A 19757-nucleotide genomic window follows, 5' to 3' on the forward strand; every position below is an offset into this window, starting at 1 on the left:
GAGCCTGTCACAATAGTTTTCTACTAAAATCCCATCATATTTCACAGCATCATGGTCCCCTGTGATAAATTAGAGACATATGTTTAACTCAAAATTGAGCTGTCTGTGGCTCAGTGTAAAGATTTAGCTCTTTAGACTTGGATTAGGGAATTTGAGATTTACAATGAAGCATAGAAACAGTTTAATTTCCACCCTCTGGGAATAAAGGAATGTAACATTTCTTAAGACTGTGAACTACCTTTCACAGGACTATGTGTAAAACCTTCTCAGTAGCCTGTTTATTAGATACACTGGCACCAGTGACTTGCGGTGAGGTTCATGACTGGGGAGGAACCCCCCCCCCCAGGTAAAATTTGTCCGGCACCTAACCGTGTCACATTTAATTTCATTATTTAATTTGAACTATTTTAATTAGAATCTCATATCAACAGTCTCCACACATAAAAACACCCAATAAAGCGCATGGAATCAAAAACTTGTTTTCGATCATGTGTACCACTCCTTTCCGAAGTCCCGTTGTCCGAATCAAACCTTTTAACTCCGAACTCTCAAAATGATACAAAACTATTGAAGAGGAAGAGGAAAACAACTTTAGAATAAAAACAATTGAATTTGTTTTTCCCCTTTTCATGATGGCAAGGGAGGCGTCTGACCGCACGCCCCTGCTTGAGAGGCCTTAACGTTTTGCACTTTGGACAGATATGACACATTTAATATGGCGCACACGCTGGCGTATCCCAGCTAATGACGTGTGTATTGGTTGAGCTGTATCATCCTGCACCTTCTAATTGGCCATTTATGTCATGTGACTTGACAGTCGCTATCCACCCAATCACAGTACGAAAAAGTCTTCCGCGGAAGCACCAGATCAAGGAATGTCTGAGTGTAATCTGTAACGGTGTTCTGGCTAATATTCTCGCCATGGATCTTATCTTTGTGAGCAAAACTCGAATGCTGCTCCTTGCAGTGTTCGCATGGAGTTTGGTTGAGGTGTTCGGTTTTGGAGAGGAGAGCAACGAGTTCACTTTCCTTTTGCAAGCCGGGAAATCCGAATGTTTCTTCCAACGGGCAATACAGAATGGTACGATGGAGGTCGAATATCAGGTAACTGTTTGCATGACACAAATACTTAATGACTCCTCTTGAAATATTTCACTTTTGTTTTCTTATCCTTCAGTTTTTACTTCCTGAGCTCGAAATTAACTCTGCAAATTTTAACTAGCTGCTGCTTTAGATTACAAATCAACAGTTTGGTGTGTAGAACATCAGAATGCCATTTATTAATTCAGTTCAGTGTAATATTAGAAAAAAAGAGTTAGTTAAAAATTGTCTTTGTTCAACGTTCTGCTCCAGTGACCTTCAAAGCCAAGCAGAGCAATTACGTTTTGTTCCTTTTGAAATATCATACATGCATGCATATCCGCTTTTTGGTAATGTTCTTTAAGTGTGCCGTGAGATTTTTCTCGTTAATGTTCGGCGTGCCTAATGTGTCCAAGAAATGTCTAAATGTACACATGCGGTCTGATGTAAAGCTGCGAGGATGAGCGGTTCAGATGATGGATGGATGGATGGATGGATGGATGGATGGATGGATGGATGGATAATCAGCAGTGCTTGTTTATTAGAAAGCCAACACACAAAAAAAAGAAAAAATATATGACCGTGTTGTAATTTAAAATAAAAAAAGTAGCAATCTTTCATTTAACAATTTCCTTTACATTAAGGAAATAAAGGGATAAAAGTATTACAGCTTTTAAATTCAGCTATCCCCAATTTTCTTGTATACCAGTTGCACAATGACCAAAAAAAGGCATTCTATACTATTCTATTGTGGACTATTTCATTTTTAATTATAATGTGTTCACTGTATCTTGACATTTTAACCTTTTCTCTTAACATTTGGGCGTTGTATTCTATTATTCAAATATGCGATGGGCCACAAATGACCTTCGGGCAGACTTTGGATACTGCTGCACCAGTGCATCCTTAAAATTGTTTACTTCAAACATTTGTTTGAAAACTAAAATGTGGAGGTGTTTTTTACTACCAGGTGATTGGAGGTGCCGGAATGGATGTGGATTTTACGATCCTCAGTCCAGAGGGGGTCCCGATGGTCGCAGAGACCCGTCGCTCTGATGGAGTTCATGTGTGAGTAGCTCCTCAAATTGCACCTAGATCCTGGATCTTGTTATTGGAACTGGCTATTTATTCCTGCTGTCTTTACTTCCTGTATTTGTTCTTTGTTTTTCAGGGTGGAGCCCACAGAAGAGGGAGACTATCAAGTCTGCTTTGATAACAGCTTCAGCCACTTCTCAGAGAAGATTGTATTCTTCGAGCTTTACATCGAGGGGCCAGGAGGAGATGTGGGAGGCGATGATGAGTGGGCTGGTTTAGAGTTGGATGAAAATATGTTGCAGTACAAGTTGCAGGATATAAGGGTAAGCTGAAGTGTTGCAAGGAGTCACTAAATGGTGAATGGGCTCTACTTGTACGGCGCGTTTCTACCTTTTCTACCACTGCTTCCTATTCAGCTACTGATGACACGCCATCAAGAGGAACTGGGGGTTTAGTGTCTTTCTCAAAAGCACATTGACATGGGGGCACACATCATATTATTGTTTGAGATCCTACAAAACAACAAAAGTCAGTTCTTTTCTGCGTTTGGTCATGTGATGTTCGTAAGTCCGAAGTCAATATCCGTCAACAGCAGGGGGCGGTGTTGCATAAAATGTCAGCCTCCTGACATGGTGCAAACAGATGAATTAAACCGCTTAATCCTTGACCACAGTGTTTACGCTCACCGTGGTGTGGTGTAAAACATGCAGTAATAAAAATAAAACTAGTTTTGGAATTTCTTCTTTACTCACCCAGGAGTACATGGACTCTGTACACAAACATCTCGAGCGTAGTCGGCAGATGCAAACGGTGTTGCGAGCTTTTGAGGCACGGGACCGAAACCTTCTGGAAGACAACCTGTGGAGGGTTACGTTTTGGTCATGTGCCAGCATGCTGGTGATGCTGTGCGTGGCCTTCACCCAGGTAAACTGCTGTTCATTCTTACGTTTAGTGATGATGATAATAAGATTGTCACATCCTCCCCTTCAGGTCTACACAGTGCGTAAACTGTTTGACGATAAGAGGAGGGTGCACTCGTAGAACAAACTCTCCGGTGAGACAAGACAACCTGGGCGAGGCTCACAATCCATGTTTGTTATGTCAACACCAACTGTTGGCACCAAGTGATGTGGTTGACATCTTAAAGCTTGTCACACACCAATCTGAGCAATAACAGTGAAGAACAGTTCCTACTTTGGTGGCCTTGTATATTTCCTTTAGTGCCTTTTTAATATGAAATCTTCCTACAAATTGATGCAAAGAATACATTTTAAAAGGCACTGCAGTATATTTCACAGTAAAACAGTGGTGGGATTTGCTGTGATTGTTGTGATTTTTTTTGGGTGGGGGGGGGGCGGTTAAAGCTGAAAGGTGATGTGGGAGCCCTTCTAGTTTAGATGCGATAACTATGTGCAATAGTCTTGAATTCTTTTGTACATTTTTGTAACACAATGCGCTGTCCCTAACCCCCAAGAAGTACTCATTTTTGTAAGACTTCCAAAAATTAAATAGGAACATAACGACTGGTACTGTGCCTTTGTACTTAAGGCCTTTGCTTTATCCTCTTTTTTTTCTAATGTGTCCAGTGGGTGCTATTGCCACAGTAAAATCTCGAAGCAAGGTTTTCATGGGAGCTTTTGCATTGATTTTAATATTTGTATAATTTCTGTGTTGTTGATATGACAGATGTCACAAATATTGAGTTGAACAATAAAATCATAATTCCCCCCCCCCAAAAAAAAAGTCATTTTGACATACGTTTTTGCTGAGATGTGCACCACATCCACAGTGTCCTTCTACAAATGACACCTCATCTACTTGAAATAACAGATTTATTTTAGCGGTTATCCTCACTTGAAACAAATTCTAGACGTGCCATGAGCCATCCACTCGAGCTTGCTGAGCCACGTTGCGCTGTGATCAAGCAACCATCACCTTTGGTTGCTACGAGAGGAGTGTGGAGGAGGACGCCTGTGCAAAGAGGTAGATATTTTCTTTTTAATCAAGTGCCAAATAACAGACACAATGAAGAAGCAAACAGTACTTAATGAATCAAGTTGCATAACTTTTTGTCATTCCAGCTCTATGAATAGCCTCATCCTGCAGTCTTTATTCTTTTGCTCCTAGCAACTATACTTACCATAGCACAGTGCTTCTCAAATAGTGGGGCGCGCCAATCGAAAATGTGCACATGACCCCGTGAACTTTGAACCGACCTTTGACCCCTGGGTGAACTTTGAACCGTAAACTTTGACCTTTGACCCCTAGCTAATTACGTTTTTTTTTTTTTTTTTAAACCGGCATAGCAGAACGGTCCATGGTCTTCAGATGCCGCGCTGTCGCCATCTCCTGGTCAGTTAGTGAAATGCTTTTGCTGATGTTTTTTTCTCTCTCAATTAAAACAAATCAATTAGCCAGTTGGTTTTCTTTATTTAATATCAATTATCAGACAAAACCAAATTGTGAATCAGTCACCTAGGCTATAGCAGAACAAACAATCCATGGTCTTCAGATGCCACGCTGTCGCCATCTCCTGGTCAGCTAGTGAAATGCTTTTGCTGTTTTTTTTCCCTCTCAATTAAAACAAATCAATCAGCCAGTTGGCTTTCTTTATTTAATATCTGATATCAGACAAAACCAAATTGTGAATCAGTCACCTAGGCTATAGCAGAACAAACAATCCATGGTCTTCAGATGCCACGCTGTCGCCATCTCCTGGTCAGCTAGTGAAATGCTTTTGCTGTTTTTTTTCCCTCTCAATTAAAACAAATCAATCAGCCAGTTGGTTTTCTATATTTAATATCTGATATCAGACAAAACCAAATTGTGAATCAGTCACCTAGGCTATAGCAGAACAAACAATCCATGGTCTTCAGATGCCACGCTGTCGCCATCTCCTGGTCAGCTAGTGAAATGCTTTTGCTGTTTTTTTTTCCTCTCAATTAAAACAAATCAATCAGCCAGTTGGTTTTCTTTATTTAATCTCTGATATCAGACAAAACCAAATTGTGAATCAGTCACCTAGGCCAGTGCTTCTCAAATAGTGGGGCGCGCCCCCCTTGGGGGGCGCGGTGCTATTCCTGGGGGGGCACGTGTGACCCTGGGGAACAGGCTTTTTTTTTGGCAGTACTAGAATAAAGTGTAATTGCGCGTTTACTACAGCAGGGGGCAGTGGCGCTCTCATTGTTACTTCTGTCACGTTTGCGACAGTGCAACATTTTACGACTTACAAGACAAGTTAGGATAGTCACGGTGGGGAGGGGGGGCGCGAATAGTTTTCTTCTTGCTAGGGGGGGGCGTAACAGAAAATAATTGAGAAGCACTGGGTTAAATAAAGGTTAACCTAAAAAAAAAAAAAAAAAAAAAAAAAAAGTGAACCCTGAACTTTGAACCCGCGGTGACCCCGCGGTGACCCGGCGGTGACCCCGTGGTGACCCCGTGGTGACCCCTGGGTGACCTTTGAACCCTGAACTTTCAACTCTAGTTAAAAATCGAAAATGTGCACATGACCCCGTGAACTTTGAACCGACCTTTGACCCCTGGGTGAACTTTGAACCGTAAACTTTGACCTTTGACCCCTAGCTAATTACGTTTTTTTTTTTTTTTAAACCGGCATAGCAGAACGATCCATGGTCTTCAGATGCCGCGCTGTCGCCATCTCCTGGTCAGTTAGTGAAATGCTTTTGCTGATGTTTTTTTTTCTCTCAATTAAAACAAATCAATTAGCCAGTTGGTTTTCTTTATTTAATATCTATTATCAGACAAAACCAAATTGTGAATCAGTCACCTAGGCTATAGCAGAACAAACAATCCATGGTCTTCAGATGCCACGCTGTCGCCATCTCCTGGTCAGCTAGTGAAATGCTTTTGCTGTTTTTTTTCCCTCTCAATTAAAACAAATCAATCAGCCAGTTGGCATTCTTTATTTAATATCTGATATCAGACAAAACCAAATTGTGAATCAGTCACCTAGGCTATAGCAGAACAAACAATCCATGGTCTTCAGATGCCACGCTGTCGCCATCTCCTGGTCAGCTAGTGAAATGCTTTTGCTGTTTTTTTTCCCTCTCAATTAAAACAAATCAATCAGCCAGTTGGTTTTCTATATTTAATATCTGATATCAGACAAAACCAAATTGTGAATCAGTCACCTAGGCTATAGCAGAACAAACAATCCATGGTCTTCAGATGCCACGCTGTCGCCATCTCCTGGTCAGCTAGTGAAATGCTTTTGCTGTTTTTTTTTCCTCTCATTTAAAACAAATCAATCAGCCAGTTGGTTTTCTTTATTTAATCTCTGATATCAGACAAAAACAAATTGTGAATCAGTCACCTAGGCCAGTGCTTCTCAAATAGTGGGGCGCGCCCCCCTTGACGTTGAATTCTAGACGTGCCATGAGCCATCCACTCGAGCTTGCTGAGCCACGTTGCGCTGTGATCAAGCAACCATCACCTTTGGTTGCTACGAGAGGAGTGTGGAGGAGGACGCCTGTGCAAAGAGGTAGATATTTTTTTTTTTATCAAGTGCCAAATAACAGACACAATGAAGAAGCAAACAATACTTAATGAATCAAGTTGCATAACTTTTTGTCATTCCAGCTCTATGAATAGCCTCATCCTGCACTGTCTTTATTCTTTTGCTCCTAGCAACTATACTTACCATAGCACAGTGCTTCTCAAATAGTGGGGCGCGCCCCCCTATTCCGGGGGGGGGCGCGTGTGACCCTGGGGAACAGGCTTTTTTTTTGGCAGTACTAGAATAAAGTGTAATTGCGCGTTTACTACAGCAGGGGGCAGTGGCGCTCTCATTGTTACTTCTGTCACGTTTGCGACAGTGCAACATTTTACGACTTACAAGACAAGTTAGGATAGTCACGGTGGGGAGGGGGGGCGCGAATAGTTTTCTTCTTGCTAGGGGGGGGGCGTAACAGAAAATAATTGAGAAGCACTGCCATAGCAACACATTCCGCCCCAAACAAATGTCACACATTTTATCAGCACAGATATATTCACTTGACTCGAATGAAAATCAGATGTGACCTAAGCTTACCTGTGTAAATATAGCATACAGTACATTAGTGTGCATGCTATCCATCAAACTGCGCACCATTGGCATGCAAAGAGAAATGGTAATACACTCAGGAAAGGTAGGGCTGAAAAGTGAAGCAATAGCACTGCATATCCTCATTTTTAAAAATGAAAGGCATCCTTTAATAAACATTCTGAAAAGCAGGCACTTTAAGTCAGATAATGATATTCATGGCTTTTTACGTGATTATCGTGATACACGGTCAAGGCGAGATTAATATTTATCATGCACTGCTGGGAGACAGAATATGATAAAACCTATAAAACTCATATCATACTGATAAATTAGGTTATGGAAGCAATTTTGCAAAAAATACTAAGGGAGAATTATTAAAATTTGTTCATTGTGGGATGACCTAAAATATAATCTTGTAGATTTACCACACATGGAGAAATGACTCATCAAAAAGTGCAACTCATGTCATGAGGTGCTTAGTGTGTAAGATTTTTGACACTGCATTAGCATGTAGAAATTTCTTCATAATTTTCTTGAAAATAAATTTCCTGCCATTACAAAATGAATTTAACATGAAATAATATATCGAAAATGTGATGGTTCTTAAACCACAAGACTCACAAGAATGATCCCTTTACATAATCTCAAAAGTCATCAATGATAACAGGTCAAAATGTCATATCATACATCTTTAAACTGCAGATAAGAAACTAACTGGATATATAAAAGTGTAAACTACATGAAATGTTTGCATAGAGTGTGTGTGCGCTTCTAGTCAAGCAGGGAGGGTTCTGAAGGACGTATGATGGTGGGTCTGGGAGCAGCCGGGGGCCTTCTGCTGCAGGAAGACACAGGTGGAGTAGAATGGGGGAGAGAGAAACATGCAAGGAAAAATGTCATCAGCTAGTCATGCACCGTGATTCCCAGAGCACCACAAGCACCGCCACCATCCACTTTCCCATCACATATATACACCATTGCATCAGTAGCTCCATTTCCATCAAGAAATTGGCAATGACCTGCAGTTGTTGCATTCACCATGTGTCTTATTGTGGTATGACGCCACACTGTCACTCACCAATTGTTGGTAGAAATGCATCGACTGTTGTTGCTTACCTTGGGATGCCTGGTGGTAGAGCAGGAGGCACACGTGCCGGTCTGGAGGGAATGAGTGGAACGCTTGGTTCAAAAGCAGACTGGGCAGGTGGTGGGCCAGGTCGAGTTGGTACTGGTGGAGCGCCGAATGCCGGTGAAGGATTCAGCGGTGGGGCTGGACCGGGCGCGGGTCCCCTGACTGCTGGGGGTCGGTTTGGAGGGGGCGCTGTTGCAGCGGCAGGGCGGGTTCCTGCAGGGAGACTGAGATAGACGAACATCTCAAACAGTGTAGGACACTAAACTGATCAATTTACAATATACCTTTAAAATAATCTATGAATTATTATCGCATTTTATTCTATTCCCACGCGTTACCTAGGCTCTTTGATCCAGGTGTCGTCTACCGGTGGAGGCACAGGGGTTGAAATAGTGGTGGTACTGATGTCACCAATAATGACCAGAGATTCCTTCAGCGCATGATACATTCGGAGCATCTCATCTCTCCTCTGAGCCTGCTCAGCAGACTCTTCCATCAGGCTGCTCTGGTCCCCAGCTGAGTACAGGTAGGCTAGCAGCTCAGAATGGATGAAGTCCTTTGCCTGGAGATCAAATCGCACAATAACTCATCCATCCTGCGTTAACCCTGAAATGCTCCACATGTGCTAATAAAACATAGGAAACCTACACTGTTAATCATGAGATGCATAATGGTCTTAGGCATGAGGTCTCTGATGGACTTGTTGACAATGCTGATATACGAGTCCACCAGGTTGCGGATGGTCTCCACCTGCCGCTCCAACTGCGGGTCCATAGATACGGTGTCGCCTGGAATCATGGCCTCTTCATTTTCGGCCTGGAGAGAGACAGTGAAGAAACCGGGTGAATAGAGACAATGGGCTCCACTTTGGGAAATGCTGGCACATCCTGCAGCTATACATATATATTAGGGCTGGGAGTCTATGAAAATAATAGTACTTGTCTTGCACCCAGTTGTTGTGGCCCTCTAAGTTTCGTATACAAAAAAGGGCCGATTGACTAGTGATCCTGAAAAGCTATCCCACAAGTCTAAAGTGGCCAAAAGTGTAACCGTCACATTACTGTGAGTATTAAATGTTCAAACACTGCCTATTTAAAAGGTTAATACCTGGTCTTTCTCAGGGTAAACACCAGCTCTGAGGAACGAGGCTTTCCAGCTGTCTACATCCTCCTGAGTGTCACACGCCAGCTCGATCTGCCGCAGGTCTTTGTACACGTTTCTGTGACGGGGATGGTGTAAATGTTCAAAAGGTCTAAAGGAGCAGTTGATGACAGCATTGCGCTCACCTCTGCTCAGTGTTAAATATGGCAAAGACATGTTTGCTGGACATGAATCCCTTCTCCACATCTCTTAGTTTCAGGTTGTCAAGAGGCAACATGTACTTCTTCTCCTTCTCCTGATGAATCACACAACATGCAACCATTCACTTTACTGTGCTTCATTTACGATTGAGCATTTCAAATATGTGCACAAGCTGTGAGTCCTTTCCTTACCTCCTCATCTTTGTACCAGGAAAGAGACTCTGCAGTGAGGACGAACCAGTAGTCCTTGGAGCCTCCCTTCATGATGCTAATGTTGATTGTCAACCAGCCTCGACGGATAACCTGTGCGTGAGACACCAACACTTTACTAATACAGTACGTATACACAAGTATTAAAAAAAGTAAACACCCAACTATAGAAAACAAACCTGAGGAATTCGGAAAAACAAACATGCAAGTTAAGCCCCTTCAAACAAATAAAACAAAATAAAACAAAAACAAAACAAAACAAAATAAAACAAATAAACGCCTACATCTCTCTCTGCTAGACTTGGACACAAAGCAACACAAGTGAAGTAAAATGGACATTTGTAGTACCCTAACACGTGTTAAACTATAAAACTGACTCGCAACCAATTTGTCTGAATATTTATATTTGTGCACTTGAGTGAGTAGGATCAAGTCAGGAAACATTCTCAGAGTATTGACCTCCTAAACTAAAGAGATTTAATGACAAGAGGCCCATTTTTCAAGAGTCATTCATGAATGATCTCTTTCTCTCATCCCGCTAATGAGATTTAATGACAAGAGGCCCATTTCTCAAGAGTCATTCATGAATGATCTCTTTCTCTCATCCCGCTGTCACAAAGTTCCACAAACAGAATGCTTGAAACAAGACACCCCACCAAGGAGAAAGGGAACAAGAGATGGAGAAAGATGGTAAGATACTTACAAGAATCCCTCCCTGGATCATGAAATGTAGGAATAACACGGGAGAGTTAAAAAAATAAATAAAAATAGCCCACAAGGACAGAGACGTGTGTCAATGGGAATCAACAAAAGACGGTTAACCACACACTGACCAAGACACTAAAACAACCAGATAGACAATTTTAAGCAATTACCTGGTTAGGCATGACTCTTTTTTTGGTTGCATTTGCAGTCGTCCTCTGCTGTGCACTGTAAAATCAGGAGTTTTTAACAAACGGGCTCGCGTATACACAGTAAGATGCATTTTTATTATGTGGGTAATTACAATTTTTCTTTTCTCAGCCAGAAAATAAAGATCTTTGTTGGGGTTTAACGGTATTGTTTTTAAGCAGTGTAGCTGGCCATCTGTCTTTGTGCAGGCAAAAAAAAAAAAATTCAAATAATTCTATTAAACCTGAAATATCTCACTTGGCAAACCCAATGAAGTCCTCGTGATTAGTGTTGATGTAGGACAGTTCAATGTCAATTAACAGGAGCACCTGATGGGCCAAACGTGACAAACATTTGCTCAAGATCATTCAACTACAAAAAGATGCAACACGCACACACCCACCTGGTCTTTAGTCTTGCTGTCCCTCTCTCTGACGTAAGTGGTAACAATTCGCTCAGTCTCTTCTCTAAGGCGAGGATATGATCCAAGCTACAGGCGGCAAAAACAAACACTGCTGCAGGTACGGCAATGACACAAAATACATAACAGCGCAGTGCGTGCAGTATTAACAAATGCATGAAGCAAAAGTAAGACATGCAAAGTGACAAGTGGCACCTCCAAGTTCGACCTTGATCAACTGTCAAAACAACATTTGCCATTGACAGCAAATATGAGGGGAATTGTGGCATTTTTTTAACAAATGAACCAGGACTGGATCGTGATCGACCTTCGAGGTACCACTGTCTTATAGCAGCATAATCTCAAACTGCGCCAGATAATCAGTGAGGTGCAGCATAATCACAAACTGTGCCAGAAAATCAGTGAGGTAGACTTGAGAAGATAAAGAGTTGTCGTGAGGATGACAAAACGCTTTAGAAAGAGGGAATAAAGCCTACTTGAAATCAAAATACTCAGCTGACAAGACAGAATCCATTTTCCAAGTTGTGATAGTGGGTCATGGGAAATTGGTTTAATCAGGGGTGGTTAAATTATTGCTCTTAGAGCTGATGGAGTGAAGAGGGCTGGTCAAGGTCCACGATTAGAGGGGCTCTTAAATTTAAAGAGGGAACCAGAGGATGAGATGGGTGCTGAGTGAAGCAATAGACAGCAACGTTCATTAGTTCTTTTTTGCTGTGCATTGTTCTATCCCTGATTGCCTTCTATCATCCTGTCCCACCACCTGTCCGTGCATCTCCCGTTTACCTTTTCGGTGCACTTCCTGATCAGGGTGACAAGCTCGGTGACGACGAGGTCAACGCATTTCAGACAGGGGTCTTTCAGCTTAATGATCTGCTTTTTCACTATAGCTTCAAACGCCATGTCGGGAGTGAAAAGGCCTGTCCTGTGGTGATGCATCATGGGAGTTGGACAATTAATGGAAGATGCGGTCATGTAGCGTTGTGTAGAAAGGTGGTAGAGAAGGGTGGCAGAGAAAGGAAAGCCCATGTTTAGGGAGTAAAGTGCAATGGCATTGAGGGAGACTATGACAAAAAGGGGGAGAAAAAGGGAACATTTGAGTTAGTTCTGATTCATGTTCTGGCCAATTAAACAAGCTGCAGGTTCGCATTGGAAATTTTTTTAGTGAAGGCACACCTTCAGTCACTGTTTATTTAACTAAACAAAGAAGCTGACACGACCGGATCTTAAGTCTTCATCTGTCCCAAAAGTTTTATTTTTAAAAATAAACTAAATTGCATACTGATTTTAATTTCCCCTTACATAGCACAACTGTAACATGCGACTGTGCAATAGCTCAAAACAGGAAACGTTGAAAAAGCACTACTTGCCACGAAACCACAAACAAAACTGACACCGAGAAAGAAACAATAAACAGAGACAAGTGACAGATGATTCTAATTACCAACAAGACAGAAACAAAAACTAGAAATGGATGGTCACAGATGACAACACTGTAACCCACAAGCGATATTTCTTTTTAAGATACTGTATATGTGGACCACCATGTTACTCCCTTATGAGCCTGCTCCATACAAAAAAATAATAGTGTCCATATAGTGTACTATACATGTCTATGTACTGTACTATTAAACCAATACAACTCGACTGGACTCTTTCTTGATCTGTCAGACCAAGTTTGCACAAAGCATAGTGATCGCGCTTCGGTTTACTATTGGAGCACAAACTAAATCTTGACATAGTTCAAGTAAAAAAGGTCTTGCAATTGAAAAGGGGAAAAAAACAAAACAACCTGCAGCTTGTTTAGTTATGAACCGGCACAGGAACACGCATAGACCTGTTTCTGACCACAGAACTTCTCAGCGTCATCACTGCGGTGAACCCACTGCAGCTCGGACTTTAATGTGCGAAAGTAAAGAAACCTTTAGCGTTTTAGGGGAGACATATTATATGATTTTGTTTCCCCCGTAATTTAGAAAATAGTGGTGAATACTGTAAAAGCAATGATAAGTAGAGATTTAGTAACACAATGAAAGTGGAAAATGGTGAAAGTGGACTCCAGAGTATTGAAGAGAAAAAAAAAATGGCTTTTTTTTACTCATGGAGGAAGCTTCATAGAGTGCAAGGCAAAAATGTCTCACAGAATTTCTTTTTCAAGTTTTCAAATATTTTGCAGAAAAAAATGTACTTGGTTGTTTAATTTCATACCGGATGGGTCAGCAGGACCTACCAATTATTTGCAAGAAATTAAAAAGCCCCATTTCCATAATATGTCCCCATTAACGCGAATGTGAAAATGAAGTGCAAAAATGTGCAGCTGGATAAAAATAATGTCAAATCTGGGGGCAAAACGATATTGTCTGCACGCCAGTCAACCACACTCTCTGGTGTACAAGCATGGCAGAGACCATGCAGTGATACCTTATTAGTGCACTGCCTGACTGTGTTGATGAGCTCCTGGATGACCATGTCGATGCATTTCAGACACGGTTCTTTCAGCTTAATGATCTGCTTTTTCACTATGGCCTCAAACGCCAAGTCTGGGGTGAACAGGCCTGTCCTGAAGGACATACAAATGGGACAGACATGGAGCAGGAAGACAGGAGGTGCACATGGGGGAGCGCGGCACTTAACCAGAAAATAAGACAAGAGGACAAAAACAGATCAAACTAAAACAAAATCACAGCACAATGATTAGGAAAGTGACGAATTGGTTGGATGGGTGGATGTTATAAGACTGACAAACAAGGAAGAGAGCTCAGACACAAGCTAACAGAGGTAGGCCAAGTGTTGATACGCAGGATGTTCCAACTTGCCTGACTCCGTGGATGTTTTTGATTGCGTAACTAATTTCTTTCCTCAGCTCCTTCTCATCAAACTCCATCTAAGACACAAGGTAGCAAAGGCCTATTAACAATGACCAGTCGTTATCAGTCATCATCAGATATTACGTTACTATAATAGTCACCTTCACTAGCTCAAAAGGAAAACGCTCATGAAAAATGCGGTTGATCTTTGCTCCTCCAGATAGGTTGGAGGTGTCCACCTGATCCCCCGAGCCTTCAATGCACTTCTCAAAGTCCACGCCAAACTGCTGCACCATCCTGCATGTGTAGTAGTTTTCAAATCTATTCGCATTTATGCGCGCGTGTGTTTGTGTACTATGTGTGTGTACTGACTGAAGCAAAGCTTTGGTTTTGCGTGCAGGATCATCAGGACGAAAGTTTTTATATTCTTCCACCTCTTTTTCCAGGGAGAGAAGCTGGCTTTGCAGCTTACTGCGTAGCCCAGGCAGGGTTTCACGGATGTGGTTGGTAAGTTGCTGGAGGAAAAGAAACATTTATATAATAAAAATTTGTATGAAAAATAACAAATTTGTATTGAACTTCAATACTGAATTAACTGATGCAATAGAACATCTGTGTTAAGAAATATTTGGAGCCAATATAAATTAGCAGTACATTGGACACGCTCAGGATTTGTCGCTTTGTCTGAATATTTGCAGATTTTTTTTAGTTTATAAACCTGATTTAGTGTCTTCTGCAGGTGTGGTGTGCCCATGCGCTCTGCAAAATGTCTGTATGCAGGATGGGACAAGAAGAACTTGCGCTCAGCCGCCAAAGCGGCACGAATATCTTTCTTCCCATCAATGTCCTTCTGACTCCGGTTCACCACCCCAATGTAACCTGTCGAGAAGAAAGACAGAACATTCTACTGTTGTGATATCAAACCAGTGTTTAATTTGATCTTAAGCGGTACTGATGGGGGGTATTTGTTGAGCGTGTGACTGTGTGTGGTCTCACCCCTGCGGAGAGGAAGGAGTTTGTTTTCCAGAATGTCTCGAGCATCAGTCCCCTCATCCATCAAGTCCAGCTTGGTAATCACTCCTATAGTCCGCAGACCTGAAAACAAAATGCGTCTCGATTTAGACAAAGAGACCACCATTGTTCTGTGTGAGAAATTGAATCGATTACATTTATCGGCCCATGCAAGCAAGGTAAATGGATGAAGGTGAGAGTTGCACTGAGCTACACGCTAACATCAACAATAGAAATTTCACGTATTCCATTCATCCCTTGGTAAATGTCACTTACGTTGCCTTGCTTCACTATACTCGCCTCATATCAAAAGAGGAATTCCAACTCTTACTAAACTTAACAAAAAGAAAGCGGTGCCGTCGTTTTCATAGCAATTTGTCAAATTATGGGGCAATTGCTGCTAGCTGGGCTAAAAATGTAAGGAGGCTGAAAAATAGCCCGACTGTATATAATAATTTTATATTAACTCAAAAAATGTACGCATCAAGTTTATAAAATGGTTAATAGCATGATATAAAGTAAGATGGCTAATGCTAATTCATACTATTAATAAAAACGTGTTTATCAGGAAGCAAGAAAGTCACATTGAAGAGAAAAGTTTGCTAAAGAGAACAAACTTGACGAATTCAAACGACAACAAACGCCGTACCTTGAGGATCGACCTCCTTGGCAATCTTGAGGGCATCAGAGTTGGCCAGGTCCATATTAGCGGGAGTGACGGCCAGAATGAGGCAGCTCTCCTTGGTGATGAACTGTAGGAGCATGTCTCTGATCTGGTGTTCGATGTCTACAGGCTGGTCTCCTACAGCCACTTTGGTCATTCCCGGCAGGTCGATCAGGGTCAGGTTTAATACTTATAGGTACAAAGGAGAAAAACTTGAAGCAAGATGGCACATCGTTTGTGTTTTATTGTTAGTGTGTCTCTTCCTCACCGTGAGGGGAGTAGACTCGAAGGTTGATTGGAATGGGTGAAATGCCTTTGTTGGATCCGGTGAGCCGGTCCGTTTCCGCTTCAATCTCCTGACGGACTTCATCAAAGTCCACAAATTTACGGCCCTTGCAGTGCAGAAACTCTGCATACTCTGCAAAGAGAAAATATAAAAATGTGATGATGCAGAGAATAGAAAAAGACCATTTGGGAGCATCGCTTTGACAGCCACATTAAACATTGCTGGTGTTTCAATTCCGTTGTATCAGACGGCCATTAGGAGAACTTTAAAACTCCAAGTTTTAGATTGTTTTCTTCGAAATTCTTCTTTCTATGACACTTTTCTTTTCAAACGTAACTTATCCTAGCTGACTAGCTGCCAGTCAGTCATCTCTCGTCCAAAGTCAACTGGGATAGGCTCCCGCCCATATCAAGGGAGGATAAGCGATACAGAGAACGGATGGATGGGCAGTTAAAGGTAACCTATTTTTTGGAATATCATTATATAATCTGTTTTAATACATATTCATGCCCCCCCCCCCCAAAAAAAAAAATCAGTTTGCTCAGTAAATGTTCACCCTGATCAGCCGATGACTTTCAGTTTGAGTTCCTGTGCAACTGAGTTTAAAAGCTCCTAGAGTGAGCAATAGCGACATCTAGTGTTTACGGATTCTAATTATGTGGGGTATGAATTTTGGATTACCACCTGCTATTTTCAAGAGGAGAAAAGTGCATGTTTGTTTTGAGTGAGGCACTAATTGAGACATCCTCTATCAGAGTAGAGGATGCCACTGTTTTAATTAACAAGATTTAGTAGTCCCTACAATAGGGAGATTTGAATACAGTACATGTGTTTATACTTACGACGTAGTACATATTCCACTTGCCTGCTTTGTTGTTAACAAGTTGCAGAATAAGAGGACGACGAGTGACGATACCAGACCCTCTGGGCAAGAAGTCTCTGCAGGGGGGGAGACACAAGTGATGTTTAGCAAACACTAAACCGAACAGTATCTGGTAAAGGTTAGGTACATAAAGGTAGATAGAGGCAGGTAGACAGACATACAAATAGATAAACCCTTGCTAAATCAATAGTTATTCCACTTTGAATTGCGCCAATTGCCAACGATGCAGACTGACTGCCTGGTCACTCAAGAACAGGAAATGACTTTGACTTTCATCTGGTCATGGTGGTGTCAGTGCAAATGCTCCCACCAACACAGACACTTCGACAAGACATCTTTCAACTTCCCTTTGTGCACATACAGTATGCATTCATCAGAATGGAAAATCCCGTTCAATTGAATTGTGATTATTTCCAGGTCAGTGATGCCACATCACTCAAGGCAATGACAACATGTCAGTTGTAATAAGAGCCACACTGATTCGATGCACTCAGTGAAATACTTGCAATGTTAGTAATGCGATAACGCCACATATAATGTAATAGCTTCCAATTGACATCATTTTAATTAGGAGTTGTTACATTTGGTGTTTCATAAGAAAATATTACTTCTCATTTCATTGGGAGTAAAACCGTATTAGGTTTACATGCACTTTACGTTGGCAATCCAGAGCTGATAGTTTTTATTTTTGAGCGCCATATGCATAAATAAATTATTTGCAAATTTTTCTCTTCAGATGTTTCGATGCTGGAAAAAAAAAACAACAACAACGTGACGCACCACTTTTGTGTACACAGATGGATTAAATATTTCAAAATTGTCAGTTGTGCATTTAGACTTCTTACTCACACACTTCTGCCTTTGTGTTGCGCACCACACTGAACCAAATCACACATGCAAGAATGCAAGGACAGATGTCTAAGTGACTGGAGCGCCAAACAAGGCCTGCTGAGCAAGACTGCGGGTTCCGCGCCTTGCATAAGGGTACCTCGACTGTAGTCAGGAAGCTGGCTACTATTCTTGCCATTTTACATTTATTGTCGATTGCTCGATCCCGTACAGACGAGCTATTGCTGCCTAAATTTACAAAATATACAAGAAGAAATTAAACACTGTATATTCATCAAGCCTGCCGCACACTGCAGCATCTTATTGGAAAGTTAACAGGACACACACAGAGATACACACTGACAACCACTCAAAGCCACTGCTTGTTAGCCAGTGCTGACGGAGCATTCAGGAAGTTACACAACAATCCCATCCTCCTTCCTTAGGACTTCCTATCAACTTGCGAAAGAAAGCACCAAACCGAATTCTGGGACTGCATGTTGAAACTATATCTTCACAATAAGTTCTGTTAAAAAGGAGCGATATGAACTTGTGTGGCTTTAAAAAGGTCGCGCAAAGTGTCAAACGCAACAAAGAATATCAACAGCTTCATTAGTGGGCTCACTCACAGACATGAAAATAGCTCGTGCGCCCTTTGTGAGAGTCTGCAAGAGTGTGTCATGTACACATGCCAGTGCAGCTGGTGATATCACTGATGACCCCACACATCAGTGCATCAATGGCCCTACTGTCTCCCCCAGGAACCGCTTGGAACCCACAGACAAAAGGGGAAAGGAAGGCATGGCCACATAAGACACATTCCCCATCTCAGCAGTGACAACATCCTGAAACGGAGACACGTCAGATGTTCCTTTTCTGACCTTGCATTAACAGTAACTGCTTGTAAAAAATCAGTGTGCCTGAATAACCAGTGATGTTCTGACAGTTTTTTCTTTTCTCATTTGTCCGCAGGGGGACCTCATTAAGATTCTGTCAGTCTCACTCGAAAAGCACACAAATTCAGCTCTTTCAGTTGCCATCCTGAAAGACTCCAACCGGTTTTGCCTTTTTATGCTCATAATCCATTTAGCCAGGAAACAGTATCAAGTATCAAGGATCAAGTTCAACCCCGTAGGCCAGATCCGGCACACCAAATTATTTTGTTTAGTGGAACTCCAAAACAGTTATTCATCCAATTTCTTATGTATAGTTTTTGGGTCACAAATGGTCTTCTGAAGAAAAACACAATGAGGCACATGACAATGGACGCTGTAAATACGTTTTTAAAGTCAGACAGACATTGACCTGGCTTATGCATGGTCGATAAAGGCTGCATTTACAACCTTCTTAAGGAACTGTGACTTTGTTAATGTTTGACAGAATAACTGAAGCTGAGAGAGCAAACAAATAAATTTTCGTGCGTGTTATTTCTGGGCGTATTTGTTTAAGGTAATTAAACCATGGTTGTTTGTCTTCAAGACGTACACAAAATGCTTGCGTAGAAAGCGCAAATGTTGATGGTGAATAACTCATCTTCCTAAAAGCAAAAAAAAAAAAAAAAAACGTGAGTGCGCCTAGTTGGCGGCTTTTACACAAGTAGTAAATGAGAGATGAAGCGAAAATATATTTGACTTCATAACTGTCACTGAATCATCCACACTGAAAAGTTTCCACAAACAGTACAACCTGCCAACGAAATTCTCCAGAACCGAGCTCTTCCCTGCGCTCTGGCCGCCGACGACCGCTATTTGGGGCAGCTCCAAGTTGCAACTCTGGCCGATGGAGCTGAAAGCGTCCTGAAGCTTGTTGATGAGGGGAATGAGGTCTTCCATTCCCCGATTTCCCATGATGCCAACCCGGTCCGCTCAGCGGGCTCCAACTACTTGTCTTGACTGTCAAAAAGAAGGCCAACGGGTCGCTTATCCAAAGTTCTATATGGAATTGCGCGGTTAGTCAAATATCTATGGTGTATTTTACCACCCCCGTAAAATGATAAGATAACAAATGTTGACACGCCTGGGATGCAACAAAACAAGAAGCAGACTAAAATACGGACTACTCGAGCTACATTAACTGTTAACTTCTTTCATTATCCGGTCAGGCGACACACACCCAGCCTCCGACTGGACGCTAAGCCCCGCCTCCCTTCTCTCATTGGTCGGCTGAA

General features: G+C 41.8%; 2 protein-coding genes across 6 annotated transcripts; one reads left to right on the forward strand and one right to left on the reverse strand.

The window, feature by feature from the left end:
* Positions 1 to 828: 828 nt before the first annotated feature.
* Positions 829 to 3841, forward strand: tmed1b (transmembrane p24 trafficking protein 1b). The gene is made up of 5 exons (XM_061275279.1): positions 829 to 1104; positions 2051 to 2148; positions 2252 to 2438; positions 2872 to 3039; positions 3106 to 3841. Exons 1-5 carry the CDS (start codon positions 922 to 924, stop codon positions 3154 to 3156), a joined length of 687 nt encoding a protein of 228 aa, XP_061131263.1. The 5' UTR covers positions 829 to 921; the 3' UTR covers positions 3157 to 3841.
* A 2550-nt stretch (positions 3842 to 6391) lies between these two features.
* On the reverse strand, positions 6392 to 19722 carry LOC133151399 (dynamin-2-like). Of its 5 annotated transcripts, none has more exons than XM_061274380.1 (20): positions 19277 to 19722; positions 16745 to 16818; positions 15862 to 16011; positions 15579 to 15782; positions 14915 to 15013; positions 14637 to 14797; positions 14291 to 14433; positions 14080 to 14215; positions 13928 to 13995; positions 13533 to 13671; positions 11097 to 11183; positions 10952 to 11022; positions 10678 to 10732; positions 9785 to 9895; positions 9578 to 9687; positions 9399 to 9510; positions 8940 to 9107; positions 8630 to 8853; positions 8276 to 8515; positions 6392 to 6604 (listed from the first exon to the last, which is right to left on the reverse strand). In XM_061274380.1, the coding sequence occupies exons 1-20, from the start codon at positions 19435 to 19437 to the stop codon at positions 6565 to 6567; spliced, it is 2553 nt and encodes an 850-aa protein (XP_061130364.1). In that variant the 5' UTR covers positions 19438 to 19722; the 3' UTR covers positions 6392 to 6564. The 5 variants fall into 5 exon arrangements, with proteins under 5 accessions (XP_061130364.1, XP_061130362.1, XP_061130360.1 ...); XM_061274378.1 differs by lacking the exons at positions 6392 to 6604; positions 13533 to 13671 and adding exons at positions 7299 to 7994; positions 11898 to 12036; XM_061274376.1 differs by lacking the exons at positions 6392 to 6604; positions 13533 to 13671 and adding exons at positions 7299 to 7997; positions 11898 to 12036.
* Between the last annotated feature and the right edge of the window lie 35 nt (positions 19723 to 19757).

The sequence above is a fragment of the Syngnathus typhle genome, linkage group LG3 (genome assembly GCF_033458585.1).
Source record: "Syngnathus typhle isolate RoL2023-S1 ecotype Sweden linkage group LG3, RoL_Styp_1.0, whole genome shotgun sequence".
NCBI lineage: Eukaryota > Metazoa > Chordata > Actinopteri > Syngnathiformes > Syngnathidae > Syngnathus > Syngnathus typhle.

What these genes read in the sequence shown, in the direction of transcription:
- tmed1b (XM_061275279.1), top strand. Translation starts at nt 922, where the DNA reads ATGGATCTTATCTTTGTGAGCAAAACTCGAATGCTGCTCCTTGCAGTG. An exon ending in ACAAGTTGCAGGATATAAGG is followed by an intron (nt 2,439 to 2,871) that starts GTAAGCTGAAGT and finishes TTACTCACCCAG; the next exon opens with GAGTACATGGACTCTGTACA. An exon ending in TGTGCGTGGCCTTCACCCAG is followed by an intron (nt 3,040 to 3,105) that starts GTAAACTGCTGT and finishes CCTCCCCTTCAG; the next exon opens with GTCTACACAGTGCGTAAACT.
- LOC133151399 (XM_061274376.1), bottom strand. Translation starts at nt 19,437, where the DNA reads ATGGGAAATCGGGGAATGGAAGACCTCATTCCCCTCATCAACAAGCTT. An exon ending in AAAGAGTCATGCCTAACCAG is followed by an intron (nt 9,896 to 10,677) that starts GTAATTGCTTAA and finishes TCTCACGCACAG; the next exon opens with GTTATCCGTCGAGGCTGGTT. An exon ending in ATATTTAACACTGAGCAGAG is followed by an intron (nt 9,511 to 9,577) that starts GTGAGCGCAATG and finishes TCCCCGTCACAG; the next exon opens with AAACGTGTACAAAGACCTGC.